Genomic DNA, 21,812 nt, shown 5'->3' with positions numbered 1-21,812 from the left:
GGGGGGGGCCTTAACATAATAGTTAAACATTTTGGGAAATGCGCCCAGCGTTGCCAGATGTACGATAATCATCGCATTTGTTTGATAATTTTGCCGACTGTACGATGTACGAATAATAATACCCATAGTGCTATAATGTACCATAATTTAACCATATCGTGACGCTTACTATTAGCAGTTTGTTTTAGTCATTTCAATTAATTTCCAGATGAATCCTACGTCTCCGTTTATGCATCTCTTCTGATGTGACCTCTCTCCAGCCATCTATTCAATTAGCTTAGCTTATTTTCAGGCAAAATGTGAACATTCTTCCTGTCGTGCTGTCTTGTGATTTAATTTTGTAATAGTAGACTATTACAAAAATTGTCGGACTGCATCGTAGGTGTATCAGAAAGTCGTTAAAATGCGTGTTTTGTAAAAATGTTCTAGTGGTTATGATAATTTTCTTCGAAATACAATGATTTTAAGCCACTGCTACGATAGTTTAACATTTCCCATCTGGCAACGCTGAATATGCATATCCAATGGTTGTTTTTATAAGACCGATATGAGGAGGATACCACTGTCATGACTGTGCGTTAAGAGCTGGAGCAGAGAGGTGATTGGCGTAGCTTCACATAAAGCCCGGAAAGCAGCTAGAAGCCCCTAGATATAATTAACACGTTGTCTCTTGTGTTTAGTCCATACACAAACAGTAATGCTGGGCTACAACTCAACTGTTTTGAAAACCACAGTTACGATTGCCTTCAGTAGCCTATAACTTACATTTCTGTTCTTGATTTCTGTTCTAGTGTCTTATTTATGAGGGGGGCCCAGTAAAAGACTAGCCAAATACATCTTATTTAATTAAGAAACTCCATTTTATTAATCATTTCACAGCATATTGTTTTATTTTTTCATTGAAAAGTTGTATTATTAACATGTGTGTTCTTAGCTGGCTTGCTAATGTTAGCTTCTGGTAAATCCACATTTAGGAATAGCCAGTCTTGCAGGCAGTCAGCAGGGCTAACATTAAGCTAGCTGGCTAACATTAAGTTGTTAGAAGGCACCTTTAAAGGACCACGGCTGAGTGAGTATCGAGTAATGTAGCTAATTACTTATGCTGTCTAGTAGTTCGTAAAGTGTTATAAGTACATTTTCAATATGTAATTATTACATTTCCAGTGACCTAGCCAGCACTGGTAATAATAGTTCCTACCACCAATGTAGCAGCAGATTAGCTTGCTAGCACCAGTGCTAGCTTGGCTCCTTCCGACGACCATGTGACCCTCGTCTTGTAGGTCACAGCGGTTGCTCTGCTTCCAGTATTCTTTTGCTAAGCTAGGCTAGTCGCCTTCTTGCCACAGTTTCGAACTTAAAGCACAGACACGAGAGTGGCCTCCATCTTCTTATCTCACTCTTTTAAAAAGAACACAAATAAACGTATTTTCCAAAATGTCGAGGTATTTCTCTAAAAACACTATACACTATGATTAGATTAAGACGCTTCTTTAAAGGGATATAAAGTGGCCTCTTCCAAGTCCGCCAAAATATATGATGAATTGAATAGTCTCGAGCCCTGCGCTTTTAGTTTTTTGTTTGTTGCATGTACCTTTACAGTATAAGCCTGTTTTTGCCAAAGCCTGGAGCTCGAGCCTTACTGGCTGATTTGTGCATGCACAAGCTTTTGGTAACAGCGCACCTGATTATAGACACAGTCCAAATCAGAGTATGGCCTGCGTGACCGTTTCTGGACATTGAGTTTTGTGAACTTTTAAACTGTACAAAATTGTATAATCCCAGTGTTAGATGGACGGCATGATATTTTTTAGATGATATGCAGTACCTTTTGGCATCCTGTAGGTTGTCTTAACGCTTCTTACACAGGCTCGTACCCTTGCTGGATGAGTGGAATGAGGTCAGCGTTCGTGTGTGTGTGTGTGTGTGTGTGTGTGTGTGTGTGACGCTCCGTTGTGCGTTAAGTGTTGCGTTACTGACTGCAGCAAAGGAAGAAGATTTGGAACTGGGGCAGGTTTTCACTTCACCCCAACACAGACTTTGCTGCATTATTAAAAACACTGAATGTCTCCATTCGTGGGAAGAAAAAAAAGAAAAAAGGCTCAGTCATTTGAAAGACTCATTAAACCAATCTACACGCCGTCAGAGTCAACATAGGCCTGAAGTGGATGTGTAATTATATGTTAATCATCTCCAAGTGGATAATAACAGATTTTGTTCATTTAAGCGTCGCTTTTCTCTTGAGTTCCAATACTAATCAACAGTTTTTAAACATTTGCTCCTTGGTATCGGTGATAATTTCCTCGCTTGCAAACCCTCCCGACATGTTTCTTTATGTGTTCTAATGTTAGGCCTTGTGCTAATATTTGACCAGCAACAGCATGTCTCCTATTCAGCCATGTCCCGATGGATGTTCTCGAGTTGTACCATACTGTAGATGTCTTAACTTTGTGGATACACTTTGAAACTCAGTGCCCTGTTGAGAAAACAAATCGATTAAGAAGATGTGATTTGTGCCACTCTTTTCCTCCTCTCTGTCCCGCTTTGCATAATGTTATTGTGCTGCAGGATTTTTAAGGGGGAATCAGTGAGAAGCCTTGTTACTGTACCAACTGAAACTGCTCCGTGTGTTTAAAAAAAAGAAAAGAATGCTGCTTCAACTGCTTTGATAAAGAAATAAATCTCCCAGTAATTTGGTGTCTCCGTGTCTTTGTCATTCTTACTCAAATATAGCATCAGAGGCACAGTTTGTCTGCAGACCGTAGAGGCGACAGAGAGCAGGGGTGTAAATTGACAGAGTAAAGAGAATTCATCTCTTTGAATAGCACTGTAAACATGAGCTGTACCACTATTGACTGCAGGGGGAACTGAATCTAAGGCTGGAAAAAGAAGATGATGCTGTTACGGCATTAGTAAGAGTAAAGAAACGCAGACAAGCTCGGCCTTGTGCCTCCTCTTTTAAGATAAAAAGAACATTTTGAAAAAGATACAGTAAATGTATAAACACTTCTTTGGGTCATGGAAACAGTTTGAATCCTTTTAAAGTCCAAGTTCAAGATGCCCCTTGAATCCCTCCTCCATTGATGTCTGGTTAGTTCAAGACCTTTTGCCCTGGGTCTCCCAAGATATCCACCGCCGTGTTTCCCGCGTTGTCCAACAGGGGGCGCCACTGTGGGGCTTCGATGGCATCCAGAAGAGCAGCCATCTCAGCCTCCAACTTCTCAACCGTGTCCTCCACTTTCTGCAGCAGACGGGAGACATATAGTTGTGTGTGGTTGACACTAGAATAATGCATTAATAAGTTGTGGTTGATAATAGAGTCGTCACCCAGAAATAGTACAATCACTTATTCATATGATTATTACAGTTACCCAAACAAGCAAGTAAGGTCAAAGTAAGGGAGGTCAGCGGGTTTTTTTTTTGGGGGGGGGGGGGTTTGCACAGTAAGTGACTGCGGTTTTTGTCGACTAGTTCCTTGAAAGAATATTTTTGGCAGAGCAAGATGGAGAGAAAGCTGATATTTAATAATGAAGCTGACACGCCGGGGGGGGGGGGGGGGGTAAAAACATCCTGAGCCCTGATGGTTTCAAACTGCTGAGTGCTGAATGTGAGTTATTTTATTAATTTTTATTATCGGAAACGGCACCTTCTCCACCACATCCAGACGGTTGTGAAGGTTTGTGTGCTCTTGACAGGCACTCGAACGCACCCCCCGAGGCCGCACGTCAGTCTCGGCTCCTGCAGACAGAAAACATGCACATCAGAGTGATTTACAGTGTACGATCTACGCAAGCAGGCCGCTTTAAACCACAACATACATTGTTCCTGCTGCTTTCCCCTCACACTTATGTTTCCCATTATCTGTTTCTCTTTGAAGCCCACATATTTTGAGGAGAAGCCGGGCTGCATTCTCTGGCAGGACTCTGCTTCCATTTTCTAGCACCTTCTCGGTGGCAGCGGGCCAAGCTCCCATTGATATCATTTATACTTTAGAAAATGAGTGAACCCTCCAAATCATTTACTGAACGCTGGCCACCGCTGATATTTAAATGAAAGATTGGAGGCTATACGCGGGAAGCTAATGCCTGAGAGCGCGCGGTGCTGTCGGACGTTAACGCTGCTAAGTCGGTGTTATAGGTCACCTCTGCAGAGCGGGATTTTGTCAATATCATTCCTCTCGGAGCGTGGCTGCTTGCCAATGCCCAAACAAGGATATTAAAAAAATAAAGTTAGGAGCTCATTCCATATAAATACACTTTCTCTTATTACCAACAGTGAGCTAGTGACTTCCAATGAGCCAAGAATACCTTGAGCGCTTTCCAACTGTAAAAACTTTACTCTACACCCACAAACTGGTTTTCACAGCTTTAATTGGACACTTGTTTGAGCACTAAGAGAAAGATTGCTCAATTTTTAAGCTTTCTGGTTTAATCTAATTCCCGACAGTACCTTTTCCCCTCCATTTCATACCTTCATGTTACTCATTTTGCCCTCTCTGCTTCACCGTCCTCGTGGGAATACAAGCTGAACATGTGCCATTGGAAATACCATTTTGATTTGAAACAAAAACACCCAAGGACTGCTGTCAATAAACACAGACTGCGGCTTTGTTCAGGTTTCCGTCTTCGAAGCTCTTCAGCAGAACTGCAGCTGTTAATTTCACCAAATTCACATCTGGCACGGACCAAAGAAGATGAATCTGTGTTACATGAGCAGACATTTTTCTTTTTTTTTGTTGTTTTTTGACTGATAAAGACGTAGGAATTGTATATTTTGCCGATCACCACGCTACAAACGGTATCCATCCTAACAAGTCATTTAATGCACTACCGAGTCTGAACATCGTTTTTTTCTTAAGCAATAAAAAGCGGCCAGAAATCATTCCACAACTTATTTATGCACGTTTGTGCTCCCATGTCCAGCCGTGCCTTTGCATCAGGCTGCGTTGATTTTTACAGGATAATCCCATGGAAACATTTTACAAGCTCCATTACACCGACTGAAGGGGTGCAAAGTTCAGTACATGCGGGAAGGACGGCCAGCAAAGAGGGACGGATGGATGGATGGTACCGTACGTACTGCCCTGGTTGCGTGCTCCGTGATAGAGGTTTTGTCGAAAGGATTTGGCCGACCTCGCCTGCTTTGGTGACAGATGAGTTATCAGCAGTCTGTTTAACTCATGAAGATCTCCAACACAACATCGCTTTTTATTACTGTATTTCAAAACAACCACAATCTTCAGCTGTAGCAGAATGTGCTGCTGGTTTAACGATCAGCACACACACACAAAAACAAATCCCCTTCAAACCACAGCTGTGCCTCCGTCGAGGTGTTTGTGTGATCAGTGTGTACACGGCAACAGAGCGCTACATGCTGATGTTGGTGATGAATGCCGTTGTGAAAAGGAAGAAGTGTCTGTGTCGTGTGCAATGAACAGATGCGATTAATGTGGCCCATTCAAAATAGCTGACTGGCGGAGATTGTTCATATTGTCGCCAGTCTGCGAGAAGGCGGTCGTTCCCGTTTGTGTTGGCTTTTGTGTTTTGTCCAGCTGGTATGAAGACCTTTTTTTTATTTTTTCCCTTTCAGAACTGTTCCAGGAGGTTGAGCAATCACATGAGAAAGCCCCTACACTCCAAGGAAACACACCACAGGAAAAGCAAACAGATATGATGATCTAACATACTGACTCCACTCGAGGACAAAGGTGAATGACCGTGTGTGTGTGTGTGTGTGTGTGTGTGTGTGTGTGTGTGTGTGTGTGTGTGTGTGTGTGTGTGCGCAGTACTCTGTGGGTTTGTGCAGAGTCATGGCTCTCTACAGGAGAGAGGGTGTTCAGCCAAGTGCAAAATTGAGAAGTCAGTGCAGGTCAGAGCGTTAGTTCCCAACAACGGTGTTTGTACAATCTGAGAGACGCCCAAACATTAAAGGCAGTTTACAAGCATGAGCAACGAAGGACGAAATCCCGTCCTAAGATGTGTGTACTGCGTGGCGGCCTGTTTCAATGTGTGGGGGGAAAAAAACTGCATATGGTGTGACAAATGTGGCGTGACTCTTCGAATGCGTTCACCCATTTCGTCTGCCTTCACCTTGCGCTCTTTAACTGACAGTTCCGCTGACTTAAATGCACACACGTCAAGGGACATTTCCACTGCTTTCAGAGCATACACTCACACATCAACTGATTTCATTCTGTTATCCGATAGATCAACGGCTTTCAGCTCAAACCGACATTTCAACTGCTTTTTAGTGCTTACATGCCAACTGACACTTCAACTGCTTTCAATGCGCACACTTCACCTTCAGTGTGTTAACTTCAACTGTAATTTCGATTTAACTGACAATGCGGCTGCTTTCAGCTCTGACACCTTAACAGACATTTCAGCTGCTGTGATAGCTCGCATGGCAACTGACGCCTCAAATTGCACACACTTCAACTATTCAACGCTTCAACTGTCTCCAGCGCTTACAGTCCTACTGATATTTCAATGTTTTATTAGTTATTTCAAACACACCAACTGATATTTCAACTTTTATAGCTTGTATTGATATTTCTGCTTTTAACACTTCAACTGTTTTCGTAGCCTTCAATTCAACACTTCCAGAGCGACTTAGGTATTTTTCAACCTGCACCCTGTTTTTGTGTCCAAGTGACAAAAGTCTTTGAAGATTGTTCCGGTATTTTGGGAGAACAACCGCAACTGTAGCTGTAAAAGAATAAAAAAGCATTAAAAAAAAGCCTTTAAACTGGAACCATTACACCCATGTTTACCTAAAATGTAGCTTTTAAGAAACATGAGGTCAGATGCTTTGTGAGCGTGAGCCCTCTACTCGCTACATACCCCGAGCGTTCATTGCGCTGCGTGCTTCCTGCAGTTGGCCATTCTTGCAGTATGAAGTCAGTGTAATTCACACGTGAAGCCGTCACTCACAGATTTGGCTCTGGAGGGATTTGCCCACATTTTTGTGAATTTCCATTGCACTTTAGTAACGCTGGGAAAACAAAGCCAAGCACGCTGGCTAGAAGCAGGCAGATGAACGTAATGGGTGAAGGGAAGAGAGTGATTGTTAGAAACTATGCTGACACAATATTGGATTAAGTGCAGCCAGAGCTGCGCTGAAATTAGTAACAGATGTGCTGGCGGTCCCTGAACACACACACACACACACACAGACTCGCATGTATGTGTGAGAACGCCCATGATGTTCAGCCTCGTGTGTGTTCACCCAGCCATCCACTACACACACTTACATCTGTGAAATACATATACAAATGTAATGCAACAAAGACATAATGGATGGAGCGGTCACCATCGGCATCAGATGATGTACATCCACTGCACCCCATAAATCACCCGTTCTGTTAACTCAACACACTGAACCAGCTGTGTGTCCTCGTGGCCCTTCCTGTCTGACCTGCGACCCCCCTCCGCCCTCCCGACTACACCCGGCTACGTCTCTTACCTGCCGCAGCGTAGCCAATCAGAAGGAGGATTAGTCCAACTGAATAGGTGGAGGGGCGGGTCATGGTGAAACCTGGCGAGCGGCTGGTGATGAAGAGTGAAGAGTTTGTTGAAAGAAAAGGCACAAACAGCCCCCGAAATCTCCCCCAATTCAGGACCAGACTGAACAACAAAAAGACTTCTTTCTCCTCCACAACTCTCGCTCTCTGCCCTGCGCTCGCTCTCTTGCTCTCGTACGCTTCCTTCGTGGACTTGGTTGCGGCCAGTTTCCAAATGAAAACATTAGATGCAGAACAAAAAGCTCAGTATCTGGGAAGGGGCGGGAGGGGAGTACTGGGGAGGGGACTCAGATCTCAAGTTCAGCCACAGACAGACTGGCTTTTAAAGAGGGGCGCTGTGGTTTGATAGTGGTCACACTTAAGTTAATAAAAGAATTATTTGTACAGACTTTATAAAGAAAACATGACATAAGGGGACTAGCTGTTCAATGTTGTATGCATAACCTAATCCAGTATTGCATTGTATTATAAATCTTTTGACCTGCAGCTAAATGTAAAGAAATGCAGCGATGCATCAAAGATGACTTATTTCCAGCTACACACAAGGTAAGATTGAACTACACAAGCTTATATTTGTTTTTCTTTAATAACTTTAAACTGTATTCCCCCCCCCCGATGAAATTCAGAGAATAACAAAAGCTGCCCAGCACTTTCTGGGAAAATCAGCCCCGCGTTTCTGTTCAGCAGGAAGTCGGAGAAGTCAAAAATCAATTCTGCAGCACAGAATGCCCTTTATAATCGCATTGATTGGTTCCTGTTATTCTCACTGAATTGACTTCTCTCTCTCTCTCTCTCTCTCTCTCTCTCTCTCTCTCTGTCTCTCGTTCTCTCTCTTTCTCTCTGTCTTTGTGACTCAACACACACAAACAACACAGCCAAGACTGTTACGTCGTAAAAGTGGTTATCTTCATTAAGCCAGGCTTTCTTCTGCTCTCTTTGTCCGGCCTCTTAAGCAGATCTGCAAGTTAAGCAGCAGAAAACAAAACTGGAGAAAAAGTGAGCGAAGGGATTAAAGCAGTCGTTCTGTCAGTAGATAGAAACCAGAGGAGGTACAGGCCAAGGACGTAAGGAAATATAAATATGTGCCAAGAATTACTCTATATATTTTCACACATGACCGATCTTCCTGGTCACTGATTTATACTTAGTGGAAACTCATATGTCCTTTTAGGCGAAGCGAAAGGATTAGAAATCACATTTGAAGGCTCACTACTAAGTAACAGAATAATGACTTCATAATGTCAGAATGAATTAGATTTGTTAGATCTCACAAATGGGAGACACGTTTTTCATTTTTAACATTTAACAGGAAAATGAAGCTATTCCTCAGCTGATCAACTTAAAATGCCGGTTGCTATTTCCTTCTCGCATTTATCTCATGAATTGTTTAAAAAACGTTTATCAGTTACATGTAACACAGACAGCGTGCATTAATATGCACTGCTCCTGTCCCGGCACAGACATTACAAGGTCACTCTAAAAAAAGAAGATAATATTGAAAAAAATAAAAGGTAATTCAAATGGTTTGAAAGCATGCAGAGCAATAATAATAATTAAAAAAATAATAAGAATGCTACACCGATGTGCTGCTTTGTGAGGTCCTAATAAAACACGCAAAACAGAAACATACAATAAACAAAGCAATAAATCTGAGATATGCATTTAATGTAAAATGTGGAGTATTAATGTTACATAACTATTGCTATTTCTTTTTATTTAGGTGGGGGGGGGGGTTGCACAGTAAGTGACTGCGGTTTTTGTCGACTAGTTCCTTGAAAGAATATTTTTGGCAGAGCAAGATGGAGAGAAAGCTGATATTTAATAAATGAAGCTGACATGGCCGGGGGGGGGGGGGGGGGGGGGGGGGGGGGAAACATATTTCTTTTAAATAAAATAGTTGTTCAAAGTTTACAATATCAGTCTTTATTAAGACAAAAAGCGTACTATATTTTTAGATCCCAAAATCCTCATGAGCCAAGCGTTGACAAGTTGTCATGTGACATAGCGTATTAACATATTTGTAAACGGAGAGAGCTCAAAATATATCAATGTAATGATCATATAAATCAAATGTGGTTTTGTTTCTCACAAGAGCGTGTCACCAAAAATATCGAAGTCGTATGAATGCGTAGTAGAAACGAGAGAGTATTCTAAACCAGCATGATATCAAATGTAAATGTATGTCAAAGTTCATCTTGTGACCCTTCAGTCAGGTGTGCGTCGACACCAACACAGAGCCAGAGGATCATGGCATCCAGTGGGCCGCCGTCACGCTGATCTGTGGTGTGACAGACTGCTGGAGGCGGGGTCACCTTGGTCTTCGTCTATTCCTGTCCGGTCCTCGTCTGTCTATTCGTTTCGGTCAATGTAATGACTGCCAGTCGCTTTGATGACCAAATGTCCTCACAAGCATGAAGAGATGAAGGAGACCATCAGTCTATCAAGCCTAACAGGTATCTTCACCTTGTTGTTGCCAAGAAGTGAGCTCAGCTGCCGGCGCCTGTGTGGCCTCTGGCATACACCGTCTTCCTGACACTTTTTAAGGAGCTAAATCTAATTTGGCTGAGATGTGACTCCATCAAAAGAAACAGAGCTCTGCCCTTTGCTTTTAGCACGGGTCATTCGTTGACCTTTGGCTTCCCTTGACTGCGTCTTAATCCTATTGTGAATTTGCTGTACTTACAGAAACTAACAGCCTGACTGAAAGGACTATTTTAAGGTTTGTTAAGTGGTCAGATTCAATATAATAATATTATATGATGAGAAGACTGGGACTAATCTTTTCTGCCTTTTCTTATAGTACCATAGTTTCCAAATTATGAAGACAAATCTTTCATAGGATTGGTGTTACACTTTGGAGAAAATACCGTCCTGCCACTGTCAGTCGTGGGACAGCATTGTCAGCGGTGATCGGCATATGATCACAATGCAGAGCGGTGGCGATTAGCTAGCTAGTGGGATAGACACAGTTTCCGTCCACGAGATGGGTATTGAATAAAAAAAAACGCATCAGTATCACTGGTAAACTAGGTTGTATGACATGTAGAAAGTGTTTGGATCTGTTCTAAAAGGCAATAGCATTGGCTATTTCTAATTTCATTTTATGACACAAATTAATATTTCAGGTCAGTTTCTGTAGGCAGTGGCGAAGATCTTCTGGGGCAGATGTGTGTGGAATGTTATCAGATGATACAACACCATCACTACTGGAGATTTTAAACTGTCACAAGTAAAACTTGTAAAAACCTAATTTCCTTTGCTGTGCCTGACACTTTACTCGACACTTTCTGTACCATGCTGAGGTTGTAAGCTCCACCCATCTTACACTCCATTCACTACGCTCAGATTTACCTGCAAATACAGTTTGAGCGATGTCTACTGAAGGGATTATCTCTGATTATACACATTCCTGAAGTGATTTGATTTGGGGCACACTCATTATCTGGAAGGAACCTGTCCAGTGAACGCTGGCATCACTGTCGCTGCTCAGTTCAGATTTGAGGTACACGTTGGACATCCGATCAGAGCTGAATAGGATCTGGACCGCCTGCGGAGTGTTGGCAGCAGCCAATTTACCTCTTCTAGTTTCCCTAAAGGCTCTATTATCTGGCTGCCTGGTAGCCTGAATCTCTCCACAGTTACTGCACATGTACTGCTTATCCAGGAAATCCTTGATCTTCTGCAGCAACATAATGCTTTAGTTTCTTACAGGTGCATCTGATTGCTGATTCCATTGAGAGTATTTTAAGATGAGGTGCAATGCATCCGGATTCAACATAATATGCATAGAGATGGGAGTTACTTATGGTTCCTTTTAACAAATTTTGCAGGTACAATTATTTGATCCTTATTCTCATATTCCATTGTCGTCTCCTCTGTGTGTTTGAGCCTCCAGATCACTGCTCCCTAGATAAACCTTAAGTCTGCATCTATCTCCTTAGACTGTCTGATTAGCACTACGTCATAGAATTGGAAAGTAATCCCGGTCTGGGACCATGAATAGAGCCCTGGGAGGAGACAGGCCACTGTAGAGACACTGTAGAGCCACCATGTGTCCCTGGGTAATCCCTTCTGAAATAGCCCTAGGGCAAGGAAAGAAGGAGGGACCTGGCGCAGGGGATGTTACACCGTGGGAGCAGCTCTAGCCAGTGTCCTCTTATGCCAGGGACACACAGCAGTCGGAGGAGGAGAGGGATTCGGATACAGAGACTTGTTGGACTGTAGGAGGACAGTGCTTCGACCAGGATGAACTTTGCGGCCCAAATGTTCTACTCGAGCTACTTGAGCGAGCGACTTGAGCGTTTGTACTCACCCAGGCCTGCACTTAAAGCCAGCGAGGAGAAGGACCCCTTCTGGCAGAGGTGGGAAATTACAACACGTAGCCCCTTGGATCCTCCAGACCCTTCCCCTAACCAGCTCAGTCCCATAGCGACAGATCTACCCTCTGCCTGGAGTTCAGAGACAGCCTCAGTGCCTCTCTCTTCAGTTACTTCCATTCCTCCTCCTCACCCACTTAGTTTGCAGCCAACCCTGACAGACACACCCTCAGATCTCCATTCTCTTCCTCTGCCACCTCCTCTTCACCTTAACCATGAGAGGAAATCAACACAACCGCTCACTTGTCTTCCAACTCCGTGTTTGGCTGCTGCGATCCCCAAATCAAGGTTTTACGAACTCCCCTCGGACAATCTTTCTGTTCAGATGGTTCCCCGCAAACCTTCTCCTGCTCCATCCAGGTCCCCAGCAGAAATGGCCTCCTCATCTTCGATTTCCTCGTCTTCTCTTTCCTCCTCCTCCTCCTCAGCTCCTGCTCCTTTTAGAGGAGAGCAACTTCCAACCTTCCAAGCCCTTGTAGACTTGCTCCTTCGCTTGGTCCTGTATCTTGTTCTCCTCTTCGTCCCCAGGTAATTCTCATAGACTTAGAGAAAGACAGAGGGAAGTGAAAGAGTGGCATAGAATCAAAGAGGTAGGCTGTTCACGAACCCTTTTAGTGCAATTGTGCAATATATAAGTAATGTCACATATAGGAGTTGCAGGGGGGTTGTCTTAGCCAACAAGGAACACCATGATTGTAAGGATTGTCGGAAGGAATTTGGACGGACATGTCTTCAATCATAACTGACATACTAAAGAAAAACAAAGTACGTCTTTCGAATACTTTGGTGTGAGGATCCAAATCTTCTGGTGCTGCTTGTGATACGTCAGTAGGCTAAAACAAACCAGACAAAGAATGCAAGAGTCAGACAGAAAGATGCAGAACTGACACCAACAATCAGGGTCATATAGTGCTGGGAGACATTTTCTCCTCTCAAGTGAACATTGTTCCAGTAGCAAAAGGAAGCGATACAGCAGTCTGTTAGGGCATTTAGTCATTAAAGGGACATGAAGAAGCTGAGAGAAAGCCTGGTGGACTGAAATGTCTCCATCACTTTTTGCTTTGTCCCCACTTTTCTTCTTTTATTGGGGGGGGGGACCAATTTGAATTAAAAGAGCCTATTTTTTTGACCATCTCAGCTCTTCATCTCTTTGGAGGAGGCTTTTTAAAGCTTGATACTGGCTGCCATGTTGCTCTTTCGTCCCTTTGATGTTGTTTATTTAACTCTGCTTTTGAACCAAAGCACCCTAATCACAGGTGCAGCCTCTGACTGTTCTATATAATGGACTGACAAGTGGGGCAGAGGGCAGTAATGGACCGTAGAGATGAGGTGAAAGGTTATCATATTGTTTATGGCAGATCATTGGGGTATAAATAGACTAGGATGTTCTCTGCAGAGTGAGGCCAATTCAGATGGTTGTTGGAAGAACTGCTCCACCTGGTGGCCTCCTGGTATTTGAACACACTAAAAGCTAAAGCACTGAAGCACTTTCATCACTGGATTCTTTTTAATTTGACTCTTCTTCAGTTATTCAGCTGTATCTGGACTACCATGATGCAGCAAACTCTGCCCTTTTTGCATGTACCGTGGATCTGAAAATGACTCCACTGCACAAACTTATTCAAACTTAACCATGTGTGATCTGCTTTTGTGGCTAAGTGACGGGGTAATCTCCGAAGGGTGTAATCCTATCATTCTGTTCATGCTGTGTAAAGGGCCTAGTCAGAGAAACTTCCACAATCGAGTCTGAGGATTAATCCAGTTTTGTGTAACGTCATACGAGAAATTCACGTCGAGTCAGTAGAAGAAATGAAGCTTTTTAAATGATTTGTGCCATTTGATTGTATTCAATGGCCATGTAACTGAGCTGTTATAAATCAAACTGTCCTGCCTTTCGCCCTAAATTGACACTCTAATCGTTTGTGCATCTCCTAAAAAGAAGAGCTGAATGACCCAATGAATCATAGACTGACTACTCTAGATGTAATCTGTCACAGTGGGTGGAAGCTGGGGTGACATGAAAGGTGAATCCATTCATCTTAGACTGAGGGATCGGGGGTATGTGTGTGTATGTGTGTGTGTCTATTCATGCAGAGTCTGTTCGTTTTCAATTTAATCAGGTCAGAAAATGTCACTCCCAACCCAAATGTTAACAGGACCGGGAGCTCTAACAGGGATACCTGTTATCATGGTTTCAGTGTCGAATGTGAATTAGGTGAAACAAGATGTGTGGGTAGGCAAGTTAACAGCTCTAACAGACTGATGACACTAGATGCTATCGTCAAAAAGTGTATTCTCAAGAAAGCGTTTCACTGATATTTTTGGCTGGAGGCCACACAGAGACATTGCTACTTTCTTCTCTGATTCATATCCAAGCAATTGTAATTTAGTTTTGAATGAAATGATATACTGTACAGTGAATATGTTCTCTGTATAAGAACACTTTGATTGGAAAGGTAGGTTCTTTCTTCTGAATCAAGTCTATGTATTTGTTTTATGCAAAGCAAATACTTAACATAGCCCATAGCTGCCAAACAAAGTATGCTATAGCAGTCTAGATTAATAATTTTGTTCCTACATTTCAGAAGCCAATTGGTTTCCTACATGCAAATACAGTTGAAAAAGCATAAGTTGATGTAAAATGGTGCGTTCAGGTCTTTTGGGGAGGTTCCAACTCCCTGACCTGAGCACAAGGTTGTGCAAACCGGATCTACAATCTCACCTTCTCGGGCACAAAGTGATCCGTGTCATAGCTAGCAACACAAAGACCGAGACTTTTGCAAAAGTACAGGTCAGTTTTCCTAACGTCTATCTGTTGTCTTCTCTCCCAGAGATGAGTTGCGTCTTGGCCCCAGTCAGCCCGGCGGCCCGTCCAAATGCGGCCACGTCAGCAACGGCACCGTGTGCCGCAGACCCCCCCTCATTGAACCAGAGCGACTGAAGGACTTTGGTGAGGAGGAGCTTGTCAACGGGGATGTGAGGGTTCTTGGTACCAAGGTGGTGGGGGGTTCCGAGATCATACTCATGGAGCCCCCCAAAACCAGACGCGTCAGCGAGTTCCGGATCGTCCCCAGGCCTCTTGTCGAGTATCTCCGCTTTGAGGACATCAGCGCTGCGGCCTTCAGGATCCAGACGGGGATCCAGAAGACGCCCTGCACGGTACAATAGCATGCCGTGACCTTACCTGGTTTCTCAGAAACCCATTTCATAGAAGCAATCTAAGGGCTATAAGGAATGACACCTAATGGGGAATTTCCTAACAGATTAACATACTGTACAGTTCAGTTTACACATAAGTAATATCATAAACACTGAGCTGCTCTCAAAATGCTGCTTCTCCTTTCATGTGTGTGCGCAGTACTCCAGACTGTCCAAACAGTACGGGATGGACATCTACCTGAAGAAGGAGCACCTGCACTACACAGGCTCTGTGAAGGAGAGAGGAGTCCTGTACCTGCTCACCTCCCTCACACAGGTGAGAGAGAGAGAGAGAGCGATCCCTTCCTGTCCTCCAGGTCACCAGCTAGTGCGATCTACTATCTGTGTGTTCGTGCAGACTCATGTGTGAACTTTGCTGACCCGTAGTGACAAAAATAGTCAGATTGCAGCTTTAACGGACAGTGGCTCAGGAACGTGTCCCTTTGAGTGTGCGTATGCTGTGTCTCTGTGAGCAAGTGACACAAGTGAAAGAACTAAGATGAATTTTGATCATATGAATGGACTACCAGCAAAACTTTGCCTCTCGGTTCCTTATGAATTCTTAGGTTTAAGCTAGTGAGTTTCTGGCGAGGACAAGTGGTGACGGATTGAGCACACGGATGGAAAAATGACTTTATCCTCGTCAGTAAAGCCCGCGCAGAGATCTTCTTTGTGACAGGAAGCATCAGGGATTATGGGAATCGTGGTCTACATTTTGAGGAACACTGGCTTAAGAGAGCGGTTATATCACATGTATGCTTGCAAAGGCCAGAAATCCACCTAAACAAAAACGGTAATTGTGTGGTAATGTAATATCTATTTAAAGGTATAGTTTTGCCATTTTGGGAAATCTCATATCGGTTTGCTAAATATAAGGTTAGCTTAGCTTAGCATAAAGACTGGAAACTGGTTGACAAAATCCACCTACAAGTACGTCAGATTCACCAATTATTGAAAAACTTTTTAAAACACGTCCAAAAGTGTAAAAAGCAACAATGCGCCAAGAAAGAGTCCCGTACATAGCCCCCTGTGAAACAGTAAACTGTTCAGTGCACACTGTAGAGGATTCTTCATTGACCTCCACCAAATCTATTGATGTTTTCTGTGTGTACATATCTGGGATTTATGAATATATATCAAGCCTGTGTTTTCATCCCGTCTAGGCGCAGCAGAGGAAGGGCGTGATCGTGGCCAGTGACTGTAACTTCTCCATGGCCGTGGCCCACCACGCCGTGGAGCTGAAGATCCCGGTGTTCGTCATCATGCCGTCATGCTGCTCCTCGCCTCGCCTCAGGATCTACAGAGACTACGGCGCCATGGTCATCTCCTACGGCGGCACCAGCCACGACTCGCAGAACCACGCCCGCCATCTGGCCACGGAGAACGGATACCTCTACCTGGAAGAGTCAGTCCCCACCATGCTCACTTTTGATTTAACAGGCAGACATTTTGACTTGTCAGAGCAGGAAAAGCACCACCACTACGTTTTTACATCAAAGCCTGTTTACAGGCTACAGAAAGATTACTACTGCATATGACAAAAATGTTGTAAGCATTTTGTGGCTCCAGAGGGAGCTGTGTGAAGTCTGGTAAAAGGACTCTGGGGGCGTGGAGTTAAAAAGAAGGGATAAGGGCCAGAGGCTGCATTAGCCGCTACTAGCATAGCCATTTCCTGTCATCTGGGTTTCACCACTGCTCACGCCCTTTTAGGAGACTAGGGGCCAGTCCTGAGTCTAGTACCTCCAATGGGAGAAGTGAATGTCTCTCTAGAGCTAATGTTTGGTTTGTCCGTTCTTGGCTACTGTAGAAACATGGCGGCCGCGTCCATGAAGAGGGCCGGCTCCTTATGTAGATATAAACATTCTAGTGTAACTAAAACAAGAAGGAGTCTTATTTTCAGGTGATTATACACTAAAGAAAACATTCTTGTTAATATTATATTCCATTTCTTCCAATAGGTCCCCCTAAATACGGCACAGTGTACCTTTAAGTAGTGAATGGTATGTCCTTGCGAGAGCTATTTCATGCAAATACAGCTACAGCACACAATGAACTTCAGGGGTTTGTTTACTATGGTAACACTATGGTTACTTTTGCATACTGTAACGGAAGTCTGCGACAAATTCAAATCACATTCCTTTTTCTTTCTATCTCTGTTTTCTCCTGCCCAGAGATGAAAACGCAGCGTACCTGGCAGGTCTGGGCACCGTGGGCGTGGAGATCTATGAGCAAGTGTCCAAACTGGATGCAGTGGTCGTTCCCGCTGCCGGACAGTACGGTCTACTGGCCGGTACAGCTGCAGCCATCAAGCACCTCAACTCGCAAATTCTTGTCATAGTAAGTAGACGCTCAGAAGTTAGACTTTAGAGTTCATAAACATCTGTACATCATCGTCTTATGAACTACAATGCCTGCAATGTATAAGACGAGCTGCCTCTACCTCACACCAGTGGTATTGTTAGTGCTGTTTCGCAAAATCAGGTCACATTTCCCATAAACCTTTACTTCTGGTTGCAAAGACGAGTCTCCTCTTACATCTCCCTGGTGGTGATCCAAGTGTGATTTTTTTCCCTACTGCTTGGATTTTACTTAACAAGATAAATGTATTTGAAGTGTCTCCTTTGTTTCCACTGTATGTATGCTCACTGCTGAAACTCTTGACAGCTTTAGCTCTGTTTACACTGGAGGAACAGAACAGCCCTGTCCTTCTATTATCAGTCATGAATAGATAACCCTGTGTATGAGGACGTTTATCCCAGTAGTGAACATTATTAAATGCAATTTAGAGGCTGATTAAGGCTGCCAATCTTCCTGTAGATGGTCGTGTTTTCATCATAGTAATCATACAAATGTTTTACATTTTATTAATGTTGCATGAGCAATTTTTTTTAAATGCAGTCTGTCTGAGTATGCATCCCAGGTGAATTCAAGCAAACATATCTTGCTTTAAAAGTCCTGGATTCCACTTCTGGACGAGGAAGAGTATATATTATGTTCCAATGGAAGATAATATCTTTAATCACACTAAAGGCCTCTGTGGATGGTAATTACAGATGGTTGCTCTGTTGATCCACCACTTTGGTCCATACTGAAATATCTCAACAACTGCTTGATGGATTGTTATGAAATTTGTTCGAGACATTCATGTCCCCATCAGGTTTAAATCTAATAACTTTGGTGGTCCTTTAACTTTTAATGTAGCGCCACCATCAGGTCAAAATATATTATTTTACCAATACATTGGGTGATGACAAAACACCTGCAAAACTAAAAGCTCGCTGTACTTTGTTTGCTGCAAATACTAGCATGCTAACACGTTACGCTAAAATGGCGACCACGGTAAACATACCTACGAACATAAAGATCGTTAGAATGTATACGTTAGCATGTAGCTCAAAGCACCGTTGTGTTGCACAGCCTCACAGAGGACTCTTGTTTATACATGTGGTAATATGGTGAAACTACATGGGGCTTTCTCCTGCAGGGAATTGAACCAGAAGGTTTCCCTCTGCTGCTACAATCTCTCAAAACCGATGGTCCAATCAAAGACATGCAGAGCAAACCCAATAAGAAACTCTATGGAGGTAAACACAGTTCAAACATGTGCTAGTTGGTTCTGGTTTGTAGTACAGAACTGTCGTGTGAAAGTTGAATAAACTTCATCACTATCTTCATATTTCACTGTTGATCTTCCGTCTCTTCTCAGATCTTATGGAGCGTTCGCTGGGTGTCAACACCTTTGAGCTGGCAAAGAAACTGGTTGATAAAGTCATCTCTGTCAGGTACTGCATCTCCACAGCACTTGTACACTTTCATGCTTGTGTGAAAAAATATGCCCTATGTGTTAAAAATCAGATGATGGTTCACTGCTATGAAGCAATGCCTGTTTTGAAATTCGGAATTTGTATTTCAGGTGTTTTAATGCAGATATTGAGTGTTGTTTTTGACAGAATCTTCTCGTATCAAAAACCTCATTTTAAAAAGTAATGCACTGTGGAAATCCTCATCTGCATTTTACCAGTTGTGAAAGAAAATTGAAAAGGCTGCCGTACCTTTTTTTCTTTCCTTTTCTCTGCCTCACAGCGAGGAGGACTCTCTGGTGGCGATGCTGCGGTTTCAGGAGTTTGAACGCTCCACGGTGGACACAGAGGGAGCCATGGGGCTGGCTGCCATCTTGGCCGGACAACTACCAGAGCTGAAAGGCAAAAAGTGGGTCAGACTTGTTAATATTGTCAAACCTGACTGAGCCCTGTCTGTTCTCTGACAGAAGTCAGGAACAGACAGCGGCATTCGTTCACTGCTTTCAACATCTTGTAACTGAAGCACTTCATGTTTGTGGAAGGTTTTCTCTTGTGTAGGAGGCCTAGTTTTTTTTCTTTTTTTCCCAAAGAAGTAAAAACCCTTTGTATAATTTTTAATATAATCCTTTGTGTGAGGGCCGAGGCATTTTCCTCCATACCTGAGAAGCTGACATTTTGGCATTACGGCGATGTCAGCAGAGCTAATCTGTTGGCTGCAGATGAAACAAGACTTCCCCTGTGCATGTGTGTGTATGTGTGTATGTGTGTGTGTGTGTGTGTGTGTTTGTGTGTGTTTGTGTGTGTGTGTGTGTGTGTGCTGTAGGGTCGCTGTAGTGGTGAGCAGCGCTAACATGGAACTGGAGCTGGTGAGGCAGTGTGTGGACCGAGCCCTGGTGCTGGACGACCGGGTCAGCAAGTTCTCTGTGCAGCTTGGAGAATGGCCAGGAGACATGGCTAAGCTGCTGGACTTCCTGTCCAGAGAAGACGTCAGGTACAGAGCCAACACCCGTCTATTTAAAGATCTTTCGCTCCGTTGTCTCATGCCGAGGTCCGACCTGCTTGACCGTTATTGTACCCTCTATGTCACTTTGAATTCTTCGCCGTCTCTGTCTTTTTCCTCCCAGGTTGTTGGACGTCTGCCATCGGAGACAAAGTGAGAAGTCAGACCTCTTCAAGGCGAAGGTAGGCGACTCATCTCTCCTCTTCACCTCGTCTTTTTGATCTCCTCTTCAATCAGCTCATCTGCTTCTCCGTCACTGCCGTGGAACTTATGGCTTAGAGTTAGCAGGACAAAATGTAGTGACTCAGAGGGCCAAGAATACAACTCAAGTGAAATATAGAGATATATATATATGCTGCTTTCTGTAGATCCGGGAAGAACCTACGCTTACACTGCAAGAAATACTGGTACCACTGTCTAATAAGGCACCCTTCATAAAGTTGTAACTAATGGATTTATCAATAATTAAAAAATAATGTATTAATGCTTCATAGATCAGTTATAATCCATCAAAAAAGAACTAATTTTGGGTTGCCAGGTTTTTAATAAATCTCTGACTGGTTGGACCAGTATCTGGAAAAGGGCTCCAGACCACAATCCATTCATCAGCAACTTATTTACAACTGCATAAGTTATGGTTCAAAACCCTATATAATATTTATAACTGCAGACTAGATGGCCTATTTCAAAGCGAGCATTTATTAATGGATTATCAATATTTATAACTGCATTAATACAAAATATAAAATATAAACACAAATCAACAAATTACTTATGTACCATAATAAAGACATTAGTTACAGCTCTTAAAACCTTTTCATAGGGGGCCATATTATTGTAATCATTGTAAATAATTTAGCCTGGTATAAGGTTTTAAAGTGGGACTCTTTAACAATTGATAGAGGAAATATTCTCCCTCTTACAAATGAAAAGTTTAATTCATAAACACTAAAACACACCCTGCGCTATATTCAGTGGTCTGGTGTGACCAGCGGCTCATGTTGGCTAATGTTAGCTCGTGTTAGCTTGTGTTAGCAAACTCCGGATACAGTATTGCTGAGTCAGTTTGTAGACTTCGTGACTCAGCACGTGCTACCATGAGGCTTTAGCGTTAGCATTTTAGCTTTGGCAGCTGTTCAGCAAAAGTTACATAGCATCACATTATCTCTTATTTTCCCACGAAACAAATGGAAGAAAGCTGCCGCTGGACGACTCCATGATTCATGAATCTCCTCCAACCAATTGTTTTTCTCTTGATAACGAGAATTGCCTCGTTCCATCTTGCTTTAAACAAACAAAACCCAATGAAACTGTTAAATTGCCTCCGAAAGAAGCCGTCTCATTGTCTCCTGGTTCATCGTCGTATCGTCTGCGCTCCACACTGACAAATTGGCCCCGTGCTGTTAATTCACCAGCCGTGTCAAAAGGTGAAAGGTGTTGCATAATTAACCGCTCCCTGCCGATATACTAGTGTGTGTGTGATTTCAGAAGGCTAATTGTGTGTGTTTTAACAGGTGGAGTGTGTGGTGGAAACCAGGGATAAGACACAGAGCGCTCAGCTGCGCAAGACGCTGAGTGAGCGCTACCCGTCTATATGCTGGCTGGACCGGTGATCACCACAGCAACATGAACACAAACATTTACACTAGAAACCCCCCTACAGAAGAGGAGACAAGACTTCCTGTAACATACACTGCTACCATATATGAACTCTGTTAGAGGCAATGGCTGTTAAGCAAACCTAAGTGTATACAGAAAAGCCTTGAGATTACCTAGCGAATACTATTCATACTACTTCTACTACTACTTATGCTGCTGTTGCTCTTGAATCACGGCACCTTGTAATTACGGTAACGTGGTGAGGCCGTGTTCAGAAGATGAATATATAGTTCTTATGTTTTAATCACAGAGCATGATGT

At 43.2% G+C, this 21,812-nt stretch overlaps 2 protein-coding genes across 2 annotated transcripts; one reads left to right on the top strand and one right to left on the bottom strand.

Moving 5' to 3' along the window:
- Nucleotides 1–2,953: 2,953 nt before the first annotated feature.
- Nucleotides 2,954–7,711, bottom strand: LOC306703186 (placenta-specific protein 9-like). Its single transcript, XM_079169058.1, has 3 exons — nt 7,462–7,711; nt 3,644–3,735; nt 2,954–3,238 (listed from the first exon to the last, which is right to left on the bottom strand). The coding sequence occupies exons 1-3, from the start codon at nt 7,523–7,525 to the stop codon at nt 3,089–3,091; spliced, it is 306 nt and encodes a 101-aa protein (XP_079025184.1). The 5' UTR covers nt 7,526–7,711; the 3' UTR covers nt 2,954–3,088.
- Nucleotides 7,712–11,764: 4,053 nt separating this feature from the next.
- On the top strand, nt 11,765–21,812 carry LOC306703182 (L-threonine ammonia-lyase; the record flags this gene model as incomplete). Its single annotated transcript, XM_079169053.1, has 11 exons — nt 11,765–11,880; nt 14,727–15,054; nt 15,254–15,370; nt 16,257–16,498; nt 17,265–17,430; nt 18,578–18,677; nt 18,800–18,875; nt 19,177–19,302; nt 19,717–19,884; nt 20,018–20,075; nt 21,408–21,812. 11 exons carry the CDS (start codon nt 11,765–11,767, stop codon nt 21,504–21,506), a joined length of 1,596 nt encoding a protein of 531 aa, XP_079025179.1. The 3' UTR covers nt 21,507–21,812.

Source organism: Pholis gunnellus (genome assembly GCF_910591455.1).
Source record: "Pholis gunnellus genome assembly, chromosome: 11".
NCBI classification, from domain to species: domain Eukaryota; kingdom Metazoa; phylum Chordata; class Actinopteri; order Perciformes; family Pholidae; genus Pholis; species Pholis gunnellus.
The sequence above is the reverse complement of the archived record's forward strand: the minus strand, read 5'-3'. Positions and strand labels throughout refer to the sequence as shown.

Excerpts from the sequence above, each read along its gene's own strand:
- LOC306703186 (XM_079169058.1), bottom strand. The coding sequence starts at position 7,525 with ATGACCCGCCCCTCCACCTATTCAGTTGGACTAATCCTCCTTCTGATT. Across the intron at positions 3,736-7,461 it reads GATTGGCTACGCTGCGGCAG|GAGCCGAGACTGACGTGCGG; the intron begins GTAAGAGACGTA and ends TTCTGTCTGCAG. Across the intron at positions 3,239-3,643 it reads GTCTGGATGTGGTGGAGAAG|AAAGTGGAGGACACGGTTGA; the intron begins GTGCCGTTTCCG and ends CGTCTGCTGCAG.